The sequence below is a fragment of the Pseudophryne corroboree genome, chromosome 2 (assembly GCF_028390025.1).
Source record: "Pseudophryne corroboree isolate aPseCor3 chromosome 2, aPseCor3.hap2, whole genome shotgun sequence".
Classification (NCBI taxonomy): Eukaryota; Metazoa; Chordata; class Amphibia; order Anura; family Myobatrachidae; genus Pseudophryne; species Pseudophryne corroboree.
The window spans coordinates 644446906-644469063 of NC_086445.1; the positions used below are offsets into that span (position 1 = coordinate 644446906).

The 22158-nt window shown below is 45.4% G+C and overlaps 1 protein-coding gene across 6 annotated transcripts in view; it reads left to right on the forward strand.

Annotated features, from left to right (window-relative positions):
• The window catches only part of NAV1 (neuron navigator 1), a 468103-nt gene that overhangs the window by 250469 nt on the left and 195476 nt on the right, over positions 1 to 22158 (forward strand). For all 6 annotated transcript variants that reach the window (XM_063954974.1, XM_063954975.1, XM_063954973.1 and 3 more), the window contains 2 exons: positions 16977 to 17115; positions 19621 to 19900. In XM_063954974.1, the coding sequence (XP_063811044.1) occupies positions 16977 to 17115; positions 19621 to 19900 (419 nt within the window). The remainder of the gene's footprint in view (positions 1 to 16976; positions 17116 to 19620; positions 19901 to 22158) is intronic.

The window sequence follows — 22158 nt, forward strand, 5'->3', positions numbered from 1 at the left end:
AAAGATCTGTTTTTATTGATGATTTTTACTGTTTGATTGTAATAAAAAGTTTTTGTCTTTGAAACTGAATGTACTACACTATCTTTGGAAATATTACCTTTTTTTCCATATATGGACCCCAATTGTTTGAAGTACATATAAAGTCCCACAACAGAAGAATCGTGAGGGAAGTATCAATTGCTTATTATATGATTAGCGCACTTCATCTGGTTTAAATTTCTCATATTCACGTAATTCATTGTGGTATTGGGGATACCTCTTTGACCAGTTTTGTTTGCTGCTTATCTATCTTGGCGCCCGGGCACTTTTCTGTTACTTCTGTTACTGTTTAAACACTGACACAGATGTTTCTGATGGGGAAGGGAAGTCATTGGTGGATGTCCCAGATTTGAATGAAGCAATTAGGCTCATTCTTCAGGTGTCTGATGAGCCTGAGGCTTTGTCTAAGAAACCGGATAGGTTTAAACTTAAGAAGGTGGTTAAACAAGTTTTACCTCATTCTGAACACTTGGTTGACATACGTCAGGAATCTTGGGAAAATCCAGGGACAAAATTCACACCGAATAAGAGACTGTTGGCTCACTATCCTCTCTCTGCGGAGATATGTTAAAATTGGGAAACTCCTCCGCCAGTAGATTCTCATGTGGCGTGTATGGTTGTTTCCTCTGCTCTGCCAGTAACTACCGTCACCTCTCTGAAGGAACCGACGAATAGACGTGTGGAGGGTTGTTTGAAAGCAATTTATACCCTAACGGGGGCTGTGCATAGGCCAACCATTGTAGCAACATGGGCTGCTGAAGCTGTTGAGGCGTGGGCTTAGGAGCTTGAGGCGGAACTGCCTTCCAACGCATCTGAGCATGCTCTACAATGTCTCTTATATTACCACGGCTTCTCTGTACCTTAAGGAGGCGGCCTCCGATGCTGGGGTGCTCGCAGCCAAGGCTGCTACCACGTCCGTCTTGGCTAGGCGTATCCTTTGGTTGAGATCCTGGTCGATGGATATGGATTCCAAGAAAACCCTGGAGGTGCTTCCTTTCAAGGGAGATATTCTCTTTGGAGAAGACCTCCATAAGATTGTGGCTGATCTGGCTACTGCTAAAACAGCTTGCCTACCTAGTACGGCTCCTGACGCACAGAAGGCTAAAAGTACTTTCCCTCAGCCCTTTCGTCCTCCAGGAAAAGCAAAAGGTCAGGCGTAACCAAAGCAAGCTTGTGCTTCTAGACCTGCCAAGCCCAGACTGAAGCGTGCCTGGGCCGACCGTCAGCAAGCTTCCAAAACTGACAAGCTTTCTGCATGACGGGGCGGGCCTCCCTCTGAGGGATCCCATGGTGGGGGGCCGACTTCTAAGTTTTGCCCAGGAATGGTTGAAGACCACTTCAGATACCTGGGTGAGGGAAGTCGTCGCTCGAGGTTACGCCATACCCTTCAAGAATCGTCCCCCTCATCGATTTTGCCTGACAGATGTGCCTCTGGATCTGGCAAAAGCAAACACTTTGCACTCAGTGGTACATTCCCTCCTGACCACAGGAGTGGTAGTACAGGTGCCTCTAGCTCAGAGAGGCAAGAGGTACTATTCAACGCTGTTCCTAGTCCCAAAACCGAATGGGTCCTCGCGGCCCACTCTCAATCTGAAGTTCTTGAACAAGCATATGCGGATCTCCAAGTTTCGTATGGAAACGTTTCGCTCTATTGTTCTGGCCTTGGAGCCTGGGGACTATATGGTCTCCCTGGACATACAGGATGCCTACCTACATATTCCTATTGTGGTATCTCATCAGCAGTACCTGAGGTTTGCGGTGGGCAACCTTCATTATCAATTTTGGGCGTTACCCTTTGGTTTGACAGCGGCTCCCCGAGTTTTCACCAAAGTTATGGCGGTCATGACGGCTACACTCCGCCGTCAACGGGTCAGGATCCTACCGTACTTGTACGATTTGCTGATTCTGGCAAATTCCCCAGAACTTCTCCTGTGTCATCTCGATCTGACGGTCCAGTGCATGAAAGCCCACGGGTGGCTGATCAACTGGAAGAAATCCTCCCTGGTTCCTGCTCGGAGCATGTTACACCTGGGAGTGTTATTGGACACTCACAACCAACGGTTGTTCCTGTCTCAGGAGAAAGTCCTGAAGCTTCAGGACAGGATTCGATGCTTCCTATCTCATCCTCAAGTGTCGACACATTCGGCAATGCAAGTGCTGGGTCTCATGGTGTCTGCTTTCGACATGGTGGAGTATGCTCAATTCCACTCTCGCCCTCTGCAGAAGTTAATTCTGACCAAGTGGGATGGCCTGCCTCACCGGATCAGATCTCACATGATCTCATTGTCTCCGGAGTTCCGCCTGTCACTGAGCTGGTGGCTTCAGGACCAACAATTGAGCATGGGCCGTCCCTTCTGGATATCCAACTGGGTACTTCTGATGACGGATGCCAGTCTGAGAGGTTGGGGCGCGGTGTTGGAACAACACTCTCTTCATGGTCGGCGGACCAAGGAGGAGTCCCTGCTCCCAATCAATATTCTGGAACCGCGGGCAGTGTTCAATGCGTTGGCCCAGCATCTAATACAGAACAGACCTGTCCAAGTACAGTTGGACAACGCCACTACCGTGGCGTACATAAATCATCAAGTCGGCATTCGAAGCCGCATGGCAATGAGGGAAGTATCACGTATTCTTCAGTGGGTGGAGCGCCATCTGCGGCCATATCTGCAGTGTTCATTCCGGGCGTCTTGAACTGGGAAGCGGACTATCTCAGTCGTCAGGACGTACACGCCAGAGAGTGAAGCCTCCATCCGGAGGTGTTTCAACTTCTCGTGGACACGTGGGGTCTTCCAGATGTGGATCTGATGGCGTCTCGACACAATCACAAAGTTACGGTCTTCGGAGCAAGGACAAGGGATCTCAAGCTGCGTTCTTGGATGCTCTGGAAATTCCATGGAACTTTCAGCTACCGTACGTGTTCCCTCCAGTGTCACTCCTGCCTAGAGTAATACGGAAGTTCAAGCAAGAAGGAGGAAACCTGCTTCTGGTCGCTCCAGCGTGGCTCAGACGGCACTGGTTCTACGATCTCCTGGGTCTCTCGTGGGATCGTCCCCTTCTACTTCCACAACGGCCAGACCTCCTCGTTCAGGGCCCTTGTGTTTACCAGGATTTGGCCCGTCTGGCTTTGATGGCATGGCTCTTGAAGCTTCCATCCTGAGGGCCAAAGGTTCTTCTGAGGCGGTCGTTCAAACTATGTTGAAGGCCCGTAAGCCGGCTTCTGCTCGGATCTACCATAGGTCTGGAATGCTTACTTTACTTGGTGTGCGTCTCACAATCATGACTTTTCAAGTTTAGTACGGCCAAACTATTGGCCTTTCTACAACAGGGCCTGGGCTTAGGCCTGCGTCTGGCCTCCCTCAAGGTTCACATCTCTGCCTTTGTTGGTTTAGTTTCAGAGAAAAATTGCTACCCTACCTGATGTCCATACATTCACTCAGGGTGTGTTGCGGATTCAGCCTCCTTATGTGCCGCCTGTGGCCCCTTGGGACTTGTCTGTGGTTTTAGAGGCTTTGCAAGAGTCTCCGTTTGAGCCTCTTGCCTCTGCTGACTTTAAGTGGCTTTCCCTTAAGGTCCTATTCTTGCTGGTGATTGCTTCAGCTAGAAGGGTCTCGGACTTGGGTGCCTTATCCTGTAAGTCTCCCTATTTGATTTTTCACCGTGACCGGGCGGTTCTTAGAATGCGGCCAGGTTATTTACCTAAGGTGGTGTCTTCCTTTCACCTTAACCAGGAGATTGTGGTTCCGGCCTTTAATTCTCTTGAGTTGTCTTCCAAAGTGCGGTCTTTGGATGTGGTACGGTCTCTTCGTATCTATGTGAAGAGAACTTCCTCCCTCCATTAGGAAATCTGATTCTCTTTTTGTATTGTTTGGTTTTCACAAACATAGCTGGCCTGCTTCCAAGCAGACTTTGGCCAGATAGATTAGAATGGTGATTGCACATGCTTATGTACAGGCTGGTCGTCCGGTTCCTGCTACCATTAAAGCCCATTCTACTCGGTCGGTTGGAACTTTCTGGGCGGCCCACCGTGGTGCGACCCTTGAACAATTGTGCAAGGCGGCAACGTGGTCCTCAGGGAACACGTTTATAAGGTTCTATGCCTTCGATACCGCAGCTTCCCAGGATGCTTCCTTTGGACACCGGGTTCTTGTGCTCGCTACAGTGCGTCCCCTCCCATAAGGAACTGCTTTAGGACATCCCTGATGTTAATCATAGTTGAGCCCAATGTACCCCGCAGCAGAATACAAGATTTATGGTAAGAACTTACCGTTGTTAAATCTTTCTGCGAGGTACACTGGGCTCCAAAAGGCGCCCACCCTGACGCACCTAGCTTCGTTGGGTTGGTATTGGCGTAGCCGCTGACACCCTCCTGTGGTGGCTATGGGGGTAATTCCAAGTTGATCGCAGCAGGATATTTTTTAGCAGTTGGGCAAAACCATGTGCACTGCAGGGGGGGCAGATATAACATTTGCAGAGAGAGTTAGATTTAGGTGAGTTATTTTGTTTCTGTGCAGGATAAATACTGGCTGCTTTATTTTTACACTGCAATTTAGATTGCAGATTGAACTCACCACACCCAAATCTATCTCTCTTTGCACATGTTATATCTGCCCCCCCCCTGCAGTGCACATGGTTTTGTCCAACTGCTAAAAAATATCCTGCTGCGATCAACTTGGAATTACCCCCTATGAGCGATTGTCGTCTGTAGTATCTGCTACTGCATTGGGCTGGTTAATGAAACTGAGCTCCTGTGCACGGAGGCGGGGTTATAGAGAAGGCGGCGCTGTGCATCTTGGGAACAGTCAAAAGCTTTGAGCCTGTTGGTGCCTCGGATCAAGATCCTACTCTACATCCCCTGATACTGAACCTTGTGGAAATATATAGAGATATATATATATATATATATATGTCTATATATATCTCTATCTCTCTATCTATATATATCTCTATCTCTCTCTATCTCTCTCTCTCTCTCTCTCTCTCTCTATATATATATATATATATATATATATATATATACTCATTGTTGATTATATTGATAGGGCCCCACATGTTTGTTGCCCAAGGAACCCCAATAAATCTTAAACCGACCCTGGGAATTTGTCTATGCATCCACTTTCCCTCAACACTAAAACAAAGATATCGGTTACATACTGTATTCATTTAGCTGTTATAGCATGCTAATGTAATATTAGCTGCGCTCTGTGTGCATACTGTTTACTGAATTGTTTTTGTCTTGTTCAGTGCTTCACACACCATTTTCTCCAGCTAGCATTTACACTTTTGCTTAAATAGAATTATTTATTTTTGATCATGCTCCGCCAAAGTAAAAATTTTTTGGAACACTTAGTTTACCTCTTACTCTGGCAGCATTTTCCTTACACATAGATTGCCAGTACAGGTTGAGTATCCCTTATCCAAAATGCTTGGGACCAGAGGTATTTTTGATATCGGATTTTTCCGTATTTTGGAATAATTGCATACCATAATGAGATATCATGGTGATGGGACCTAAATCTAAGCACAGAATGCATTTATGTTTCATATACACCTTATACACACAGCCTGAAAGTAATTTTAGCCAATATTTTTTATAACTTTGTGCATTAAACAAAGTGTGTCTACATTCACACAATTCATTTATGTTTCATATACACCTGATACACACAGCCTGAAGGTCATTTAATACAATATGTATAATAACTTTGTGTATTAAACAAAGTTTGTGTACATTGAGCCATCAAAAAACAAAGGTTTCACTATCTCACTCTCACTCAAAAAAGTCCGTATTTCGGAATATTCCGTATTTCGGAATATTTGGATATGGGATACTCAACCTGTATTCACATATTCTAACAAAACTTAATTATATACACACTTCTAATTTCGTTTTGTTATAGTTTACATTGCAATAAATGTCATTCAAAGTGTGACATCCTCAAATCATTTATTTTTAATAGAGTGGTGTCATAAATGTTATGGAGCTTTAAACCATTCCTCTTATTACTGCAGGCAAATAAAGCAGCTGTCTGGACAGGTGGCCAGAACATATTTTAAAAGATCAGATTTCAAATGACCGGACATTGGTCTGACTTGGTCACCAGCTGCTTGTTGCTCTTTGTTATCCACAATATTCAACAATATGGTATATTTCTCGAACGTCCTTGAGGATGCTGGGGACTCCGTAAGGACCATGGGGAATAGACGGGCTCCGCAGGAGATAGGGCACTTTAAGAAAGCTTTGGACTCTGGGTGTGCACTGGCCCCTCCCTCTATGCCCCTCCTCCAGACCTCAGTTTTTACACTGTGCCCAGAGCAGGATGGGTGCACTGCAGAGAGCTCTCCAGAGTTCTCTGCCTGAAAGCATTTTTGTTTGGATTTTTCTTTCTACTTTTTACTACTATTTCACAGGGAGCACTGCTGGCAACAGGCTCCCTGCATCGAGGGACTGAGGAGAGCGGAGCAGACCTTCTTGTCAAAGATAGGCTCTGCTTCCTTGGCTACTGGACACCATTAGCTCCAGAGGGGGTGAACGCAGGTTCTTACTGGGCGTCCACCCCCGGAGCCGCGCCGCCGTTCTTCTCACAGAGCCAGAAGTACAGAAGTCAAAAGACGTCTCAGGCGGCAGAAGCCTTCAGCTTCATTGAGGTAACGCACAGCACTGCAGCTGTGCGTCATTGCTCCCATACACCTCACACACTCCGGTCACTGTAAGGGTGCAGGGCGCAGGGGGGGGGGCACCCTAGGCAGCAATATAAACCTCTGCATGGCAAAAAGACTATATACATGTACAGGTGGGCTCTGTACATGTATATAATAGAGCCCCCGCCATATTTTACTAAGTTTGAGCGGGACAGAAGTCTGCCGCCGAGGGGGCGGGGCTTCTCCCTCAGCACTCACCAGCGCCATTTTCTCTCCACAGCACTGCTGAGAGGAAGCTCCCCGGACTCTCCCCTGCTTACACGGTGAAAGGGTCAGGGCCGTCTTTTCGTATGGGCTCAATGGGCTCTTGCCCAAGGGCCCTAGGAGTAAAAGGGCCCTAGGATTATAGCTGAGAGTCCCCTCTTTCCAGGGGTACCAGATTTTTGAAAATCGGCCGTGGGGAACCGGAGATATCTGACTTCAAAGCAGTGGTCCCCTTCCAAGCCTGTTAATTGTTCTTCCCAGCCAGATATCTCGGGTTCTATCTGACTTAGAGTTTTCTGAGGATATACTCCAAAAGCTGAGACTCTCCCCTTTCAGTGGACACTGGCAGCTTGTCTCTACTATGCCCAGAGCCAGAGATATCAGCCTTCAAGCAGCTGGTCCCTGCTACAGCTCCACACGCCTTTTATGCAGTTTTATATTTTTATTGGTGGATTGCTCTGGCTACTGAAGTCTGATCCCCAAGTCCCCAATATCTCCTGAAAGGTGTGACTCTCTAGTTTTTTTTATCCCATTAAAGCGAAGAAATCTATTTCCCGGAACTGGAGATATCTGCAGTAAAGCAAGCTGCCCTGACCACCGGAAAATTATGAATATTAAGCCCACTCCACTATCCACCCCTCCCCTGTGTATTAAACACCCCCTACCACCCTGGAAGTCATGTACCAGGGCCCCTTCATTCAGCACAATGTCCCCTTCTACAGTTTAGCGTTCTCCTTCTCGCCCCATTTGTGCAGTAAAGGAGTAATTAGCAGAAATTATTTCTCCAGGTCCTACATGCTGAGCGAAAGATAGAACACCCTACCCCACGCAGGATATCAAAGCTGCCGATGATAGCACCCCCTGCCCCTACCGCTGATGGGTGGGTAGGGGCCCCAGTGCATTGCTGTGCCCAGGGGCCTACACTGCTGTTAAGACGGCTCTGGAAAGGGTGCTTAAAAGAGAGGGCGGGGCACATAATTGGCGGTTTACATATTACACAGTGCTGCTGGGGAAAAACATTTTGTGTTGGTCTCCAGGGTTATTGCGCTGGGGTGTGTGCTGGCATACACTCTCTCTCTGTCTCTCCAAAGGGCCTTGACAGGGATACTATCTTCAGAAAAGGGGTTCCCTCTGTGTGTGAAGTGTCGGTACGCGTGTGTCGACATGTTTGACGAGGAATGCTCGCTTACTGTGGAGGGGGAGTGTTTGAATGTCAGGTCGCCGTCGGGAACGCCGACACCGGAATGGGTGGATATGCTGAATGTCTTGAATGCAAATGTCAATCTATTGCATAAAAGGTTAGACAAGGCAGAAGCTAGGGATCAGTCAGGTACCCAGTCCATGCCTGTCCCTGTGGCGCAAGGCCCGTCGGGGTCTCAGAAGCGCACCATATCCCAGATCGATGACACAGATTCTGACTCTAGTGTCGACTATGAAGATGCAAAATTACAGCCGAAGGTGGCAAAAGGTATTCGGTACATGATTATGGCCATTAAAGAGGTTTTGCATATTACTGAGGAACCCCCTGTCCCTGACACGAGGGTACACATGTATAAAGAGAAAAAGCCTGAAGTCACTTTTCCATCATTTGAATTAAGTGAATTGTGCGAAAAGGCTTGGGACTCTCCAGATAGGAGACCACAAGTTCCCAAAAGGATTCTTATGGCGTATCCTTTTCCACAAACTGATAGGATACGCTGGGAATCTTCACCAAAGGTGGACAAGGCGCTGACACGCTTGTCCAAAAAGGTGGCACTGCCTTCTCAGGATACGGCTTCCCTCAAGGAACCGGCTGATCGCAGGCAGGAAATTACCTTGAAGCACATTTACACTCACTCCGGTACTATTGCTAGACCGGCTATAGCGTCGGCCTGGGTTTGTAGTGCGGTTGTGACATGGGCAGATTCCTTATCTGCGGAGATTGACACCTTAGATAGGGATGCCATTCAAATGACCATAGAGCATATCAGAGATGCTGCCTTGTATATGAGAGATGCTCAGAGAGACATTTGTTTATTAAGCTCCAGAATAAATGCTATTGTCTATTTCTGCTAGGCGACTCCTGTGGACCCGGCAGTGGACGGGAGATGCCGATTCTAAGCGGCACATGGAGTCCTTGTCGTACAAGGGGAGGAGTTGTTTGAAGACGGCCTCTCGGACCTTGTCTCTACGGCTGGTAAGTCGAATTTCTTACCTTATGTCCCCCCGCAGCATACTAAGAAGGCACCTCATTATCAAATGCAGTCCTTTCGTTCCAATAAAAACAAGAAGGTGCGGGGATCGTCCTTTGTTACCAGAGGAAAAGGCAGGGGAAAGAAGTTGCACACAGCTAGTTCCCAAGAGCAGAAGTCCTCCCCTGCGTCTGCAAAGTCCACCGCATGACGCTGGGGCTTCCCGGGGGGAAGCAGATCTGGTGGGGGCTCGTCTTCGGTTTTTCAGCCACGTCTGGGTTCAATCGCAGGTGGATCCCTGGGCAGTAGAGATTGTTGCTCAGTGATACAGGCTAGAATTCGAAGACTTGCCTCCTCGCCGGTTTTTCAAATCGGCTCTGCCGACTTCCCCGTCAGTGTTGACAGCAATCCAAAAATTGTATGTTCAACAGGTGATTGTCACAGTTCCTCATCTCCAGCAGGGAGAGGGATATTATTCAACCCTGTTTGTGGTCCCGAAACCGGACGGTTCGGTCAGGCCCATTTTAAAGCTGAAATCTCTGAACTTGTACTTGAAAAGGTTCAAGTTCAAAATGGAATCACTCCGGGCGGTCATCGCGAGCCTTGAGGGGGGGGGGGGTTGGATGGTGTCCCTGGACATAAAGGATGCATACCTTCATGTTCCAATATTCCCCCCCCATCAGGCGTTCCTGAGATTTGCAGTGCAGGACTGTCGCTACCAATTTCAGACGTTGCCGTTTGGGCTTTCCACGGCCCCGAGGGTTTTCACCAAGGTAATGGCGGAAATGATGGTGCTCCTGCGCAGGCAGGGGGTCACAATTATCCCATACTTGGACGATCTCCTCATAAAGGCGAGATCTCGGGAGAAGTTGCTGGACAGCGTGTCTCTGTCCATGAAGACGTTGCAGCTACACGGCTGGATTCTCAATATACCGAAGTCCCAGCTAGTTCCTACAATGCGTCTGACCTTTCTGGGCCTGATCCTAGACACAGACCAGAAAAAGGTCTTTCTTCCGATCGAAAAGGTTCAGGAACTCATGACCTTGGTCAGGAACCTATTGAAACCAAAGAAGGTTTCAGTGCATCAGTGCACGCGGGTCCTGGGGAAGATGGTGGCTTCATACGAGGCCATCCCTTTCAGCAGATTCCATGCGAGGACTTTTCAATGGGACCTTTTGGACAAGTGGTCCGGGTCCCATTTACAAATGCATCAAAGGATCACCCTGTCTCCCAGGACCAGGGTATCTCTCCTGTGGTGGCTGAACAGTGCTCACCTTCTAGAGGGTCGCAGGTTCGGCATTCAGGACTGGGTCCTGGTGACCATGGACGCAAGCCTCCGAGGCTGGGGAGCAGTGGCACTGGGAAGAAATTTCCAAGGTCTCTGGTCAAGCCTGGAGACTTGTCACCACATCAACGTCCTGGAGTTGAGGGCCATATACAACGCCCTGCGTCAAGCGGAGAACTTCCTGGGGGTGGACAACTGGGAGGCGGACTTCCTCAGCAGGCACGACCTGCATCCGGGGGAGTGGGGACTTCATCAAGAAGTCTTTGCACAGATCACGGATCGGTGGGGCCTGCCTCAAATAGACATGATGGCGTCCCGTCTCAACAAAAAGCTAAAGCGGTATTGCGCCAAGTCAAGGGACCCTCAGGCAGTAGCGGTAGACGCTCTGGTGACACCTTGGGTGTTCCGATCGGTCTATGTGTTTCCTCCTCTTCCTCTCATACCCAAGGTGTTGAGAATTGTAAGAATAAGCAGGGTCAGAACAATCCTCATTGTTCCAGATTGGCCACGGAGGACTTGGTATCCGGAGCTGCAAGAGTTGCTCACAGAAGATCCGTGGCCTCTTTATCTAAGGCAGGACCTGCTGCAGCAGGGGCCCTGTCTGTTCCAAGACTTACCGCGGCTGCGTTTGACGGCATGGCGGTTGAACGCCGGATCCTAGCGGAAAAAGGAATTCCGGAGGAAGTCATTCCTACCCTGATCGAGGCTAGGAAAGACGTGACGTTGAAACATTATCACCGTATATGGCGGAAATATGTTTCTTGGTGTGAGGCCAGAGCTGCTCCTACGGAGGAGTTCCATTTGGGCAGTCTACTTCACTTCCTTCAAACAGGAGTGACGTTGGGCCTAAAATTAGGGTCCATAAAGGTCCAGATTTCGGCCTTATCCATTTTCTTTCAAAGAGTATTAGCCTCCCTTCCTGAGGTACAGACTTTTGTGAAGGGGGTGCTGCATATTCAGCCTCCCTTTGTGCCTCCGGTGGCACCTTGGGATCTTAACGTGGTGTTACGTTTCCTCAAGTCACCTTGGTTTGAACCACTTAAAACTGTGGAGTTGAAATACCTCACGTGGAAAGTGGTCATGTTGTTGGCGTTAGCTTCGGCGAGACGTGTTTCAGAATTGGTGGCTTTATCGCATAAAAGCCCATACTTGGTTTTTCACGTGGATAAGGCAGAGTTGAGGACTCGTCCTCACTTTCTGCCAAAAGTGGTCTCATCTTTTCATGTGAACCAACCTATTGTCGTGCATGTGGCTACAAGGGACTTGGAGGATTCCGAGTCCCTGGATGTAGTCAGGGCTTTGAAGATTTATGTGACCAGAACGGCTCGGATCAGGAAGACTGAAGTTTTGTTTGTTCTGTATGCGGCCAACAAGGTTGGCGCCCCTGCTTCAAAGCAGACTATTGCTCGCTGGATCTGTAACACAATTTAGCAGGCGCATTCTACGGCAGGATTGCCGTTTCCGAAATCGGTTAGGACCCACTCCACTAGGAAAGTGGGCTATTCTTGGGCGGCTGCCCGAGGGGTCTCTGCATTACAGTTGTGCCGAGCAGCTACTTGGTCGGGGACAAACACCTTTGCAAAGTTCTATAAGTTTGATACCCTGGCTGAGGAGGACCTCCTGTTTGCTCAATCGGTGCTGCAGAGTCATCCGCACTCTCCCACCCGTTTGGGAGCTTTGGTATAATCCCCATGGTCCTTACGGAGTCCCAGCATCCTCAAGGACGTTAGAGAAAATAAGATTTTACTTACCGGTAAATCTTTTTCTCGTAGTCCGTAGAGGATGCTGGGCGCCCGTCCCAAGGGCGGACTTCTTCTGCATGACTTGTATATTGTTATTGCTTACATAAGGGTTATGTTATAGTTTTCGGTGATACCGTGGCTATGTTGTTGTTCATACTGTTAACTGGGTAAGTTTATCTTAAGTTATACGGTGTGATTGGTGTGGCTGGTATGAATTTAGATTTACAAAAATCCTTCCTCGTACTGTCCATCTCCTCTGGGCACAGTTTCCCTAACTGAGGTCTGGAGGAGGGGCATAGAGGGAGGAGCCAGTGCACACCCATAATTCAAAGCTTTCTTAAAGTGCCCTATCTCCTGCGGAGCCTGTCTATTCCCCATGGTCCTTACGGAGTCCCAGCCTCCTCTACGGACTACGAGAAATAGATTTACCGGTAAGTAAAATCTTATACTCTCTCTTTAGCACTTGATTCAGAGTTAGCCACTTCTACAGTCACTTTTCCCTATGGCTGCAGCATCGTACTTCTTGTATACTAATGCGACAATACACCTATGTATGCCAGAAGTCTGTTCATCTGAAAGTGCAAGCCCAATGGTGGCACCAGGGTTGGTGACACCCGGTGCAGTAAATAGTCTTTACTATGTGGAGTTGTGGCCTTGGTGGAACCTGACGTTTACATCATTCCGGGTTTGGCCTAGCGGGGAACCACATTTACATCAGTGAATGCTGGGCATACCCTCGGAGTGGAGTCTTTTCGTGCAGTGCTGGCTCCTCCTCGGAGACAGTCTGGGTGCTGCATACTGTCATTGTGAAGGAGTCAGTATTGTAGTGTCACCCCCTGAAAGGGTGAAACCCGGGTGTGGTTCGCATCCCCCTAGTGACGCCTCTGTGCAAGCCTATCCTATCCACTGTTCTACACGTACTGGGAAGCATTTGATATGCTGGCTGTCGGGATCCCAGGGTTCAGTATACCGGCGCCGGGATCCCGTCAGCCGGCATACGGACAACAATTCTTCCTCTTCGGATGTCCACGACACCCCTGTAGGGAGAATAAATAGTGTGGCGAGCATAGCGCGTTGAGCACAGCGGGCCCGCAAGAGGCTCTTTTGCGCTCGCCCCGCTGCTGGCATACCGGTGGTTGGGATCCCGGCGACTGTATGCTGGGATCCCGATCGTCTGTATAACATGGTACACCCACACAACTCTTAATCAAACTGAGCTTTAGCTATACACCTCAGCATAATAAAAATCTTGAATAATTGCTATTCTGATGTACAGTATCCTTAATGTTGGTACCTTCTCAGGGCATATTTTCCTCCAGTTGGAACTATTCCTCTTTCTCCTGATGTAACACCTATGCAGCAAAAAAGGCCAACAGGCTACTCATTGTATAGTAAAGTGATGTTTAAGAATGATAAAACAATGAATTCAAAATCCTTTCAATAGAAAAACTCCACAAAATGTCCAGTGAATCAGCTAGAGTTTAATTAGCCACAACATGTTAAGGCCAGTACTCACGGCCCGATGTGAGAGAGATGTGTGCTGAGCATGCGGATGGTACGGGTATGGGGGGGCTGTTCATTTCACCCAGCGGGTGAAGTGAGCGACCTGCTAGATTGGCATGCCTGCAGGCCAATCTAGCACCAGCGACAGCGATGCGCGGGGCTGCGCATCGCTATCGCTGTTAGGGCTACACACGGAGCGATCAGATTGCTTAGATTATCGCTCCGTGTGTACCCCCCTTTACACTTGTGACCACTTCATTTATATACAGTATAGTGGACACTCCTATCCAGTTGATGGGGTAATTGTGTATAGAAACATTTGGTTTGAGGCATATTAGCTCTCACATAATGGTTATCTTCATCCTTGGCTTTTGTTATAGCACACGATCATAGTTTACATGCGAATGGAAGGCATCACTAGTAAGAGAGAAAATAGAAATGTAAAGAAGCCTAGGTATTATACATCATATAATCTGACTTCACTGAACCAACATTGGGGCCCATTTATCAACGCGTGATAAAACGCGTTGTGAATGACAAAATTTGTTGCGTGTGATAATTGGTGCTCCAACCAATCAGCTCCAAACTTTCATGTTTCAGACACATAGGAGCTGACTGGCTGGAGCACCATTTATCATACACAACAAGTTTTATCATTCACCGCGAGTTTCACTTGTTCATAAATGAGCCGCTATGTAGTGTATTTTTTGGCTCTCGTTCCTAATGCGGGGTACACATGTAGCGATGTGTGCTGAGCGGTCTAGCACAGAACGCTCAGCACACATCTATCCCCCTACTCGGCACCCAGCACAACGTGTGCTGAGCAAGGCGGCGCTCATTTCACCCATCGGTGTGCCTGCATGCAGGCCAATCTTAGAGTCAGCGATAGCGGCGTGCGGGGTCGCGCATCGCTATCGGGCATACACCCGGAGAGATGTGTGCTTCATCTCTAAGCAATCTAGTCAGTGCTCAGAATTTAAGCACACATCACTACATGTGTACCTCCCCATTAGAGTTGTCAATCAATCTTTTGTTGTTCTGTTGCTGGTTTGTTAAGAAATTGTTGTTATATGAAAACTTAATTGCTTAGTAGCAATGCCTTACCCTATAACTTAAGACCCACTAAAATCTTGGTATTTTGGAGAAGTATGTCATTTGAATATGTGTAGCTCTCCCGTGCATGACGGAGAATCCCCCATAATATGTATTGTACTGCGATCACCAGTTAAAGGAAAGTACTTTAATTCAATACAGAAAATCAGGGGCTATTTGTTTGGATTAACATTCATTATTTAGCCTTGAACAATAGCTATAATTGCTTTAGCTACGAAAGCTACTAGTTTGGTTAAAAAAAAATTGTATCACCTACTAGTAGATAATCTTTACTGTCTGCCATTCCACAAATTAGGATGATATGTCTTACTACACCTTGCCTGTGTACTCATACCTACATATTTGCTTTCAATAACGAAGTTTGGAATATTTTGTTTTATGTTATTTCCATTGCTCACCTGAAAATCTCAGATTTTTTCCAGCATATATAAAGAAGCCTGATAGTATATGATAACATTGTGGTTTGCTTCTCAAGTGAAAGGGAATAGGTAGTGCTCTCCTTCACTATGTTAGCCTTTTATCATAGTAATTTACATTTTAGCTTGGTTATCAGCAGTGTTTTAGCTAATGAAATGTCATACGTTATGGAAATGTGGTAAAATATTACATTCAATTTTTCAAATAGTTAAATTTGAAAGTTGGGTTAAATAAAGTGTATTTTACTTCTCTGCTTTTATAGTGTTAATCAAATGTATGTATTTTATTTTTATATACAATAACTGGTCCGTTCTATGTTTATGCAGTGTGCTTTACTAAAATCTGGTACCTGTTGCATGGCCTGTACATTATAGAGCCTGTGTTGTTTACTCCAGTACAATGCATACTGCCCTTTTTTAATCAATATAATGCAAAATTCATTCTTGCAGCTGCCGCACATGCAGTGTCTGTTCTGGTCACACCAGTACATTCTGGTTGCTTTGGTACTATTCAGTATCTGTTCTAGTTACAGCCATATAATGAAGAGCCCATTCCATAGGCTTCAGTACAACTGTAGACCACATTCACTGGTGAGAAGCATTCTACCGGTACTTAACTTAAGTGGAGACCCTTTACTCTACCAAGGGTCATTTGGATATTTATAAAATCCTTTGGGGGCCATACAAAAATAATCAACTTAAAAATCCTCTGCCTGGCTGCCTGCTCCTCAGAACTATGGGAGAGACGTCATGACATCTCTCCCATAGCACCGCACAGGCACACACGCACACTGCAAGAGATGGAAGCCGGAGCTGAGTAGTGAGCTGCTGAGGGGAAGAATCCGGCTGCCCGCTAGTAACAAAATCTCAGCGGGCGCCCAGCATCTCCCTTGGTTAGTTGAGCCTGGGAGGGCCTGATCAAGTGGCTTTGCGGGCCTTATACGGCCCGCGGGCCTGCGGTTCCCCTGCCCTAAATGGAGGGAGTAGGAAGAGGTAACATACTAGGATAGTTACTATCTTTGCAATTATTTTTCCGCATGGGCAGATGCAGAAACTGTGCAGGTGCCTCTGCCTAAGGTTCTTGCAGCTGTAACTCTCTGCATTGGGTATGGGATGCCGGTGGCCGGGAGCAGCAAAGCCCCTTGCGGGCATAGCCCCTGTTAGCCGGCATTGTCAGTGGTCGGAATTCCGGCGTCTGTATCCTGATCGCCAGGTTCTCGACTGCTGGCAATATAACTACATCCCCTCTCTCTGTTTGCCTACAGTATGCATGGACGGTAAGTTAGGGGACTGGTTATGAACACCTAGATTGCAACCACAACTGGGAGTTTTGTTAATAAATAACGTATATAATCACTACAATCAAGCAGTGAAAGCGCTCCCATATTTTTATAGTCCTTGAGGGCTTCAGAATTACAAATGCTGTTTATCTGGAGCTATTTGTTATGAAAAGCGTATTTTTATGAAGTATGTTTAACTTGATAAATGCAGTTAGTATGTTTGCATTAGTGTGTCTTTTGATCTAATAATAGTTATTTGCACAGTAACTGTTTCCAGTTTGCACCACTTTATGGGTTAGTGGCACGCTATCCATGTCTCCTATAATGGTTTGTCTTGTTCTGCTGATAAGGAAGTGTGCATAAAAATATTAATTCCCCTAGTGAGACTCTTCAAGAAATATTTTTGAATATTACAATTATTTTATTGTTATCATTGCAAAAAGATTTCTGTAACGTGTGCAATTGATTTAATTTGATAAATTGTATGAATTGCCTCCATTTGATGCTACATTTTATGTCTACAGCTGGGACGAGAGCAGCTCCATAAGCAGCGGCCTGAGCGATGCGTCTGGGAATCTTAGTTCAGAGGAGTGCAACGCCAGCTCCTCACTCACTTCCCTGCCCTCCACACCCACTGCATCCCGACGGAGCTCCACCATCGCAGTAAGAATGAAAATGGCTTGGGGAGTAAGGGGATTATCATTCTCTGTTTTATACCGATTTAGTGTACAAGACACAGTGGAAGCATGAAATATATATAGAAAAAAATAATTATATATATGTATGTATGTATGTATATATATATATATATATATATATATATATAATTTTATGCATACAGTGGTATACTCCGTAATTAAGTCATTTCATTAGAAGGAGATATTTGTTCGAAATCCTTAAACTTTGCTGTTTATCTACTTGAACTTTTTGATTTTAAGACATTTTCATGGTTTTTTTGTTCAGTATATGTTTATTATTTTTAAACACGGTACAATATACAAAAAGGTCAGAGAATAGTGTGACAAATGCAACATGAAGACCTTAACCCGACATATACTAGCCATAAAACCATTTCCAATATAAATTGGGCTATTCCCAAACTTTTTTGAGTTACAGCGCCCTAGAGTATCAGAAGTGTTGGGTTTTTTTTTGCTTTGTTTTTTTTACGGCACCCCAAGACCAAAAAGTTTCTAATTGAGAAATTTAGAAAAAAAATCTCAAATTAAGTAAATGTTGTGTTCATATGTCATCCTTAGGTTCAATTATGCGGTGAGGTGTGTTTGTTAACATATTTTATGATTGGTAGCCACCAGCACTGGTTTTGTCTATTAAATGGATCATAAATCATTTTAATTTGTCCTGTACCACTAATCCAAGGTACCCCTGCAAGTGTGCCAAGGTACCCCAAGGTGTCGAGGCACACAGTTTGATAACCACTTTAACAATTAAGCAGTTAGACAAAAGCAAAGACATCACACAATAAAGGGGAGTACAAGAGAGAGAGGACGGAAAAGGGGTGGGTAGGAAGAGTTGTAGGCACTAAAACAACAATTTAAGATATGTTCAAGAAGATTTAAATTCCAACCAAGGATGCCAAGTAGCTGTGAATCTCGAGTCCATTCCGGGGTCACACATATAACCTCCATTGTCAAGTACATATCCGTACAAGTAAACCATTCCTTAAGTGTGGGAGGAGATGTAGATCGCCAGCATATCGGGATTACAGCTTTTGCGGCACTATTGAGGAATTTCAGTAAGGACTTTTTATATGTAGCTAAAGAACCAGAGTAAGAATTAAGCAGCCAAAAAGCGGAGGTACCCACAATCAGCTTTGAGATGGGTATCACTTGGCTGTAGGAGTTGGCATTCTCACCAAATGTGCAATGGGGAGCCAACATTTGCATTGTAATGCCAGCAAGTGTCTGGCACATCCTAGCAAAAGTAAGGGGACACTGATACCAGCATGAGAGAACCTAAATGAAGTTATGATTACAGAATAACTTATCTGCCAGATCCAGTTGTACAGATGTAGCCATGCTCATTGAGCGTGGCTACATCGCAGGCGAGGGTGCCTGGGGGGATGACTGTAATATGAGTTTCTAAGGATTGGGGAGAGAACCCACGCTCCTCCGTTACTGCATTAAAAGCCGCAAGCATTTTGTGTAAAAGAGCGGCCTTAAAAAGTTTATAATAAGAAATTGTGAAGCCGCCTGGGCTTTTTCCAGAAGGCGTATCTTTAAGGGCCGTCTCAAGCTCTGGGAGGGAGATGGAGAGTCTAACCAAACACTGTCGTCCTGCGACAACTGGGGGAGACCAGCATCAGAAAGGTATTGGCACACAACCTCACGAGAGGAGAACAGTGCCGCGGGAGACAAGGGTCCTTTAAGTTATATAGTCTGGTATAATAGCAGTGAAATGTGTCGGCTATGTCGTGTGTAAGAGTGCATTCCCCATAGATTGTAAGCTTGCGAGCAGGGCCCTCCTTCCTCTATGACTGTGTTTGTTTTTACCCAGTTTTGTCTTCTAATTGAGTCCAGTTGTAAAGCGCAACGGAATTTGCTGCGCTGTATAAGAAACTGTTAATTGTATACCCTAACCATTTGGATATATATAAAGTGCCTGACCTTTTCATGTTTCAAGGTTAACAATAAGATATTAGACTATTGGCTTGTTTAGTTGGTACAAGATATATTACATTATAAATGTGTAAAGTTACTGTAAGTAATCTAATTATGTTATTGATGTCTGTGACAATAGGTGATTTGTTTGAGAATAAGGATAGTCTGTACTGGCATGGCATCATAAATGTCAGTCACTGCCACTCCCCACTGGTTATATTAGATTCCTTACTATAAACACCTTTTCTTCTCAGTCTAACTGTTCAGGTACATACTTGTGGTCTTGGCAGCAATAGCAGGCAAACACCATGTAGTAGTTCTAGAACACAGCAGCATGTACGGGATCAGAGACACAAAGGGGGGAGTTTTATCAAGCCTTGGAGAGAGAGAAAATGGATATATACATTTTACAAAGTGTTGGATGTATCAAAACAATTCACCACAAAATGACTTTTTTTCAACCTGTCCCATTGAGTCATTTATTTATGTGCTTAATTATTTTAGGAGTTTATGACCTGTGAATTTGTTTTGTTCTCCATTTGTCTTGTAGCTCCGAACAGATTCTGAGAAGCGATCTCTGGCAGAGAGTGGACTAAGCTGGCACAGTGAGCCAGAAGAACGGGGACAGCGTAGGATGGAGTATGACAGTGGTAGCCTAAAGTCAGAGCATGGGTCATCTCGATGGAGGCGGGAAAAGAGTGATGATCCTCCAAAATCTGAGATGAAAAAACCTGTCACTCTTGGACAGCCATTGCGTAAAGGAAAAAACCCACCAGTCGGTGTTACATCCCCAATAACCCACACTGGGCAAGCAGCTTTGAAAGGAGGAGGTAAGAAAATCATATAAGGGGAAGTAAAATGAGAATTAAATGCTAACTGCTGATGTTTTCTCAAAGTAAGATTTTTTTTTTTTTAATTAATTTGTAAATTGAGCACGATTTAAAGGTACGATTTATATCTGAGGTATAAATGAGAGGAGATATACAAAACGTGCATTGGAGCTCATCAATTCCTAGAAAAGTGACTAATGTAATAAAACAAAATAAAAGACTTGTAGCTAGGCTGTTGGCACTAAAAAGATAATAAATGTGACTCAATTTAAAGAAAAAAGAAAATCTAAAATAATAAAAACAGAATGAGTCATACTTATTTGGATTTTTGCAACATGTTTCATGACTCAACCGCTTCCTCAGGCTCATTAGCAACAGGCATCTCACGCTGCAGAGCGTATTGAGGCTAGATTTATGAGGACACATCTGTAGGATGCAGTTACGTATGCTATCTTCTACTCTTTTACAGTCATCTGCGCATATTTAGCAGATATAAGCCCTATTTTCTGTACAAACATTTGCTACATCTATTTTATAATCTAAGCATTCCACAGCAGCCTTGGGGGGGGGGGGGGGGGGGGGGGGGTAGAGAGGGTTCGCAGGTTTGTTGGACCCTGTGTCTGCAGCACAAGAAGCAAGCTGTGTGGGGGCCTCCCCTGATCTCCAGTGTGCATTATGCAGTTTATATAATAGATATCCACGTTCACAATATTGTGCTGTTATGCCAGATACTGCGGACTTTGGAGAGATATAGGAGCATATGTAATAGGGTCCGAGTTTACCAGAGGTGCGAGATGCCTGCCGATCTTGGATGTTTTTTTTTTTGAAGGGGCAATCACTTGCAAGGCAAAATCATGCCCACAAACAATAAAAATAATTTTATAAAAATCATGACAAACAGCACACACAGAGTAAAGAGAAAACTTGGCTAAATGAAAGTATGAGTTTCTACTGACATTCTGCTTCTTTTAATCCTTTTAAATAGCTCCCCTGTAGTTAGTTTACAATTGTGATAATGTTAACTAACTACAGGGGCGCTATTTGAGACTTTTGAGGTCATCTGAGGCCAGATATTAGGGGGGAAGCAGCTATGCCCCATCAGGGTCTCTCTACAGTTTTGGGGTTGGCACTACACCTTTCATGCACTGTCTGGCTACTTGCATAACAATATAACCCTAATAACCTATCCCTAATCATCTAACTCAAACCGCTAAACAAACCCTAATACTCAATCTCCTAAACCAGAAAAAGGAGACTGGATGAGACATGTGTTTTTATTTGCCATCAATTTCTATGTACAGTATCTATGTAAATACATTTAGTTAATCAACTTAAAATAGGGACAAAAGTTTGTTGTGTGGCAGGGTCCATTCACAAGCCATAGTCTCGTGATTTTCTGGTCGGCTGAGGAATAAGACGTTCATTGCCAGAACTGTAATGTTAAATGCTGCTGAAGGAGAAAACACGATAACGATAAAAAGAGGGTTTCCAGTGTTGTGAAATAATGTGGGTTTGTAATCTTTTACAAGCAAGGGATAATTACTATGCCTTTGTCAGGTGTAGACCTCTTTCTTTTTGTTTTTTTTTATTATATGCACAATACAGTTTTGTCCATGGAAGTAGTCTGGATTGAATGAGAGCTCAAATTACCTCAGGTTCAACCCTAAGAATTACAAGGTTTCAGTGATTCTGACCCTGACAAAAGGCTTTATAATGATGAAATTATTTTACTAATTTGAACACTAATACAGGTTCTGCAGGAATCTATTTTGCTTTTCAATTCCTTTTTGACCTTACAAAATCAGAAAGCATAAGCTGCAGTTAACTCATTAAAGAAGTGTAAAATAAATGCACATATGCAGGTTTGAGAAGCTATTTTCCTATGTTTGCAAAACGCTGCAAAATTGTCCAGAAAATGCATGGATCAGGATGTCAAGATGACGGTCATTGGTGGGAGTATGCATTTTCTAAAAGCTAAGCCAATAAGGCATTCTAACCTACATGTGAGCGAAGTGTCTGATTCTGATTTGTACGGTATTGTACAGCCACAGGAAAGCAGCTGTGGAATACCATACAACTAAAATGCGAATGCAGCAAGAGGTGCATCATTGGATCACTATCGCAGCCATTGTTCGCGATGGTTGCAGCACCCAGCCAGTCTGATTAAGCTGAAGCTTACTTATACCCCTTTCACATCGCAAATGCCGAGTCCCACCCGGTAATTGGAAACTGGTCCTTACCAGGTGGGACCCGGCATT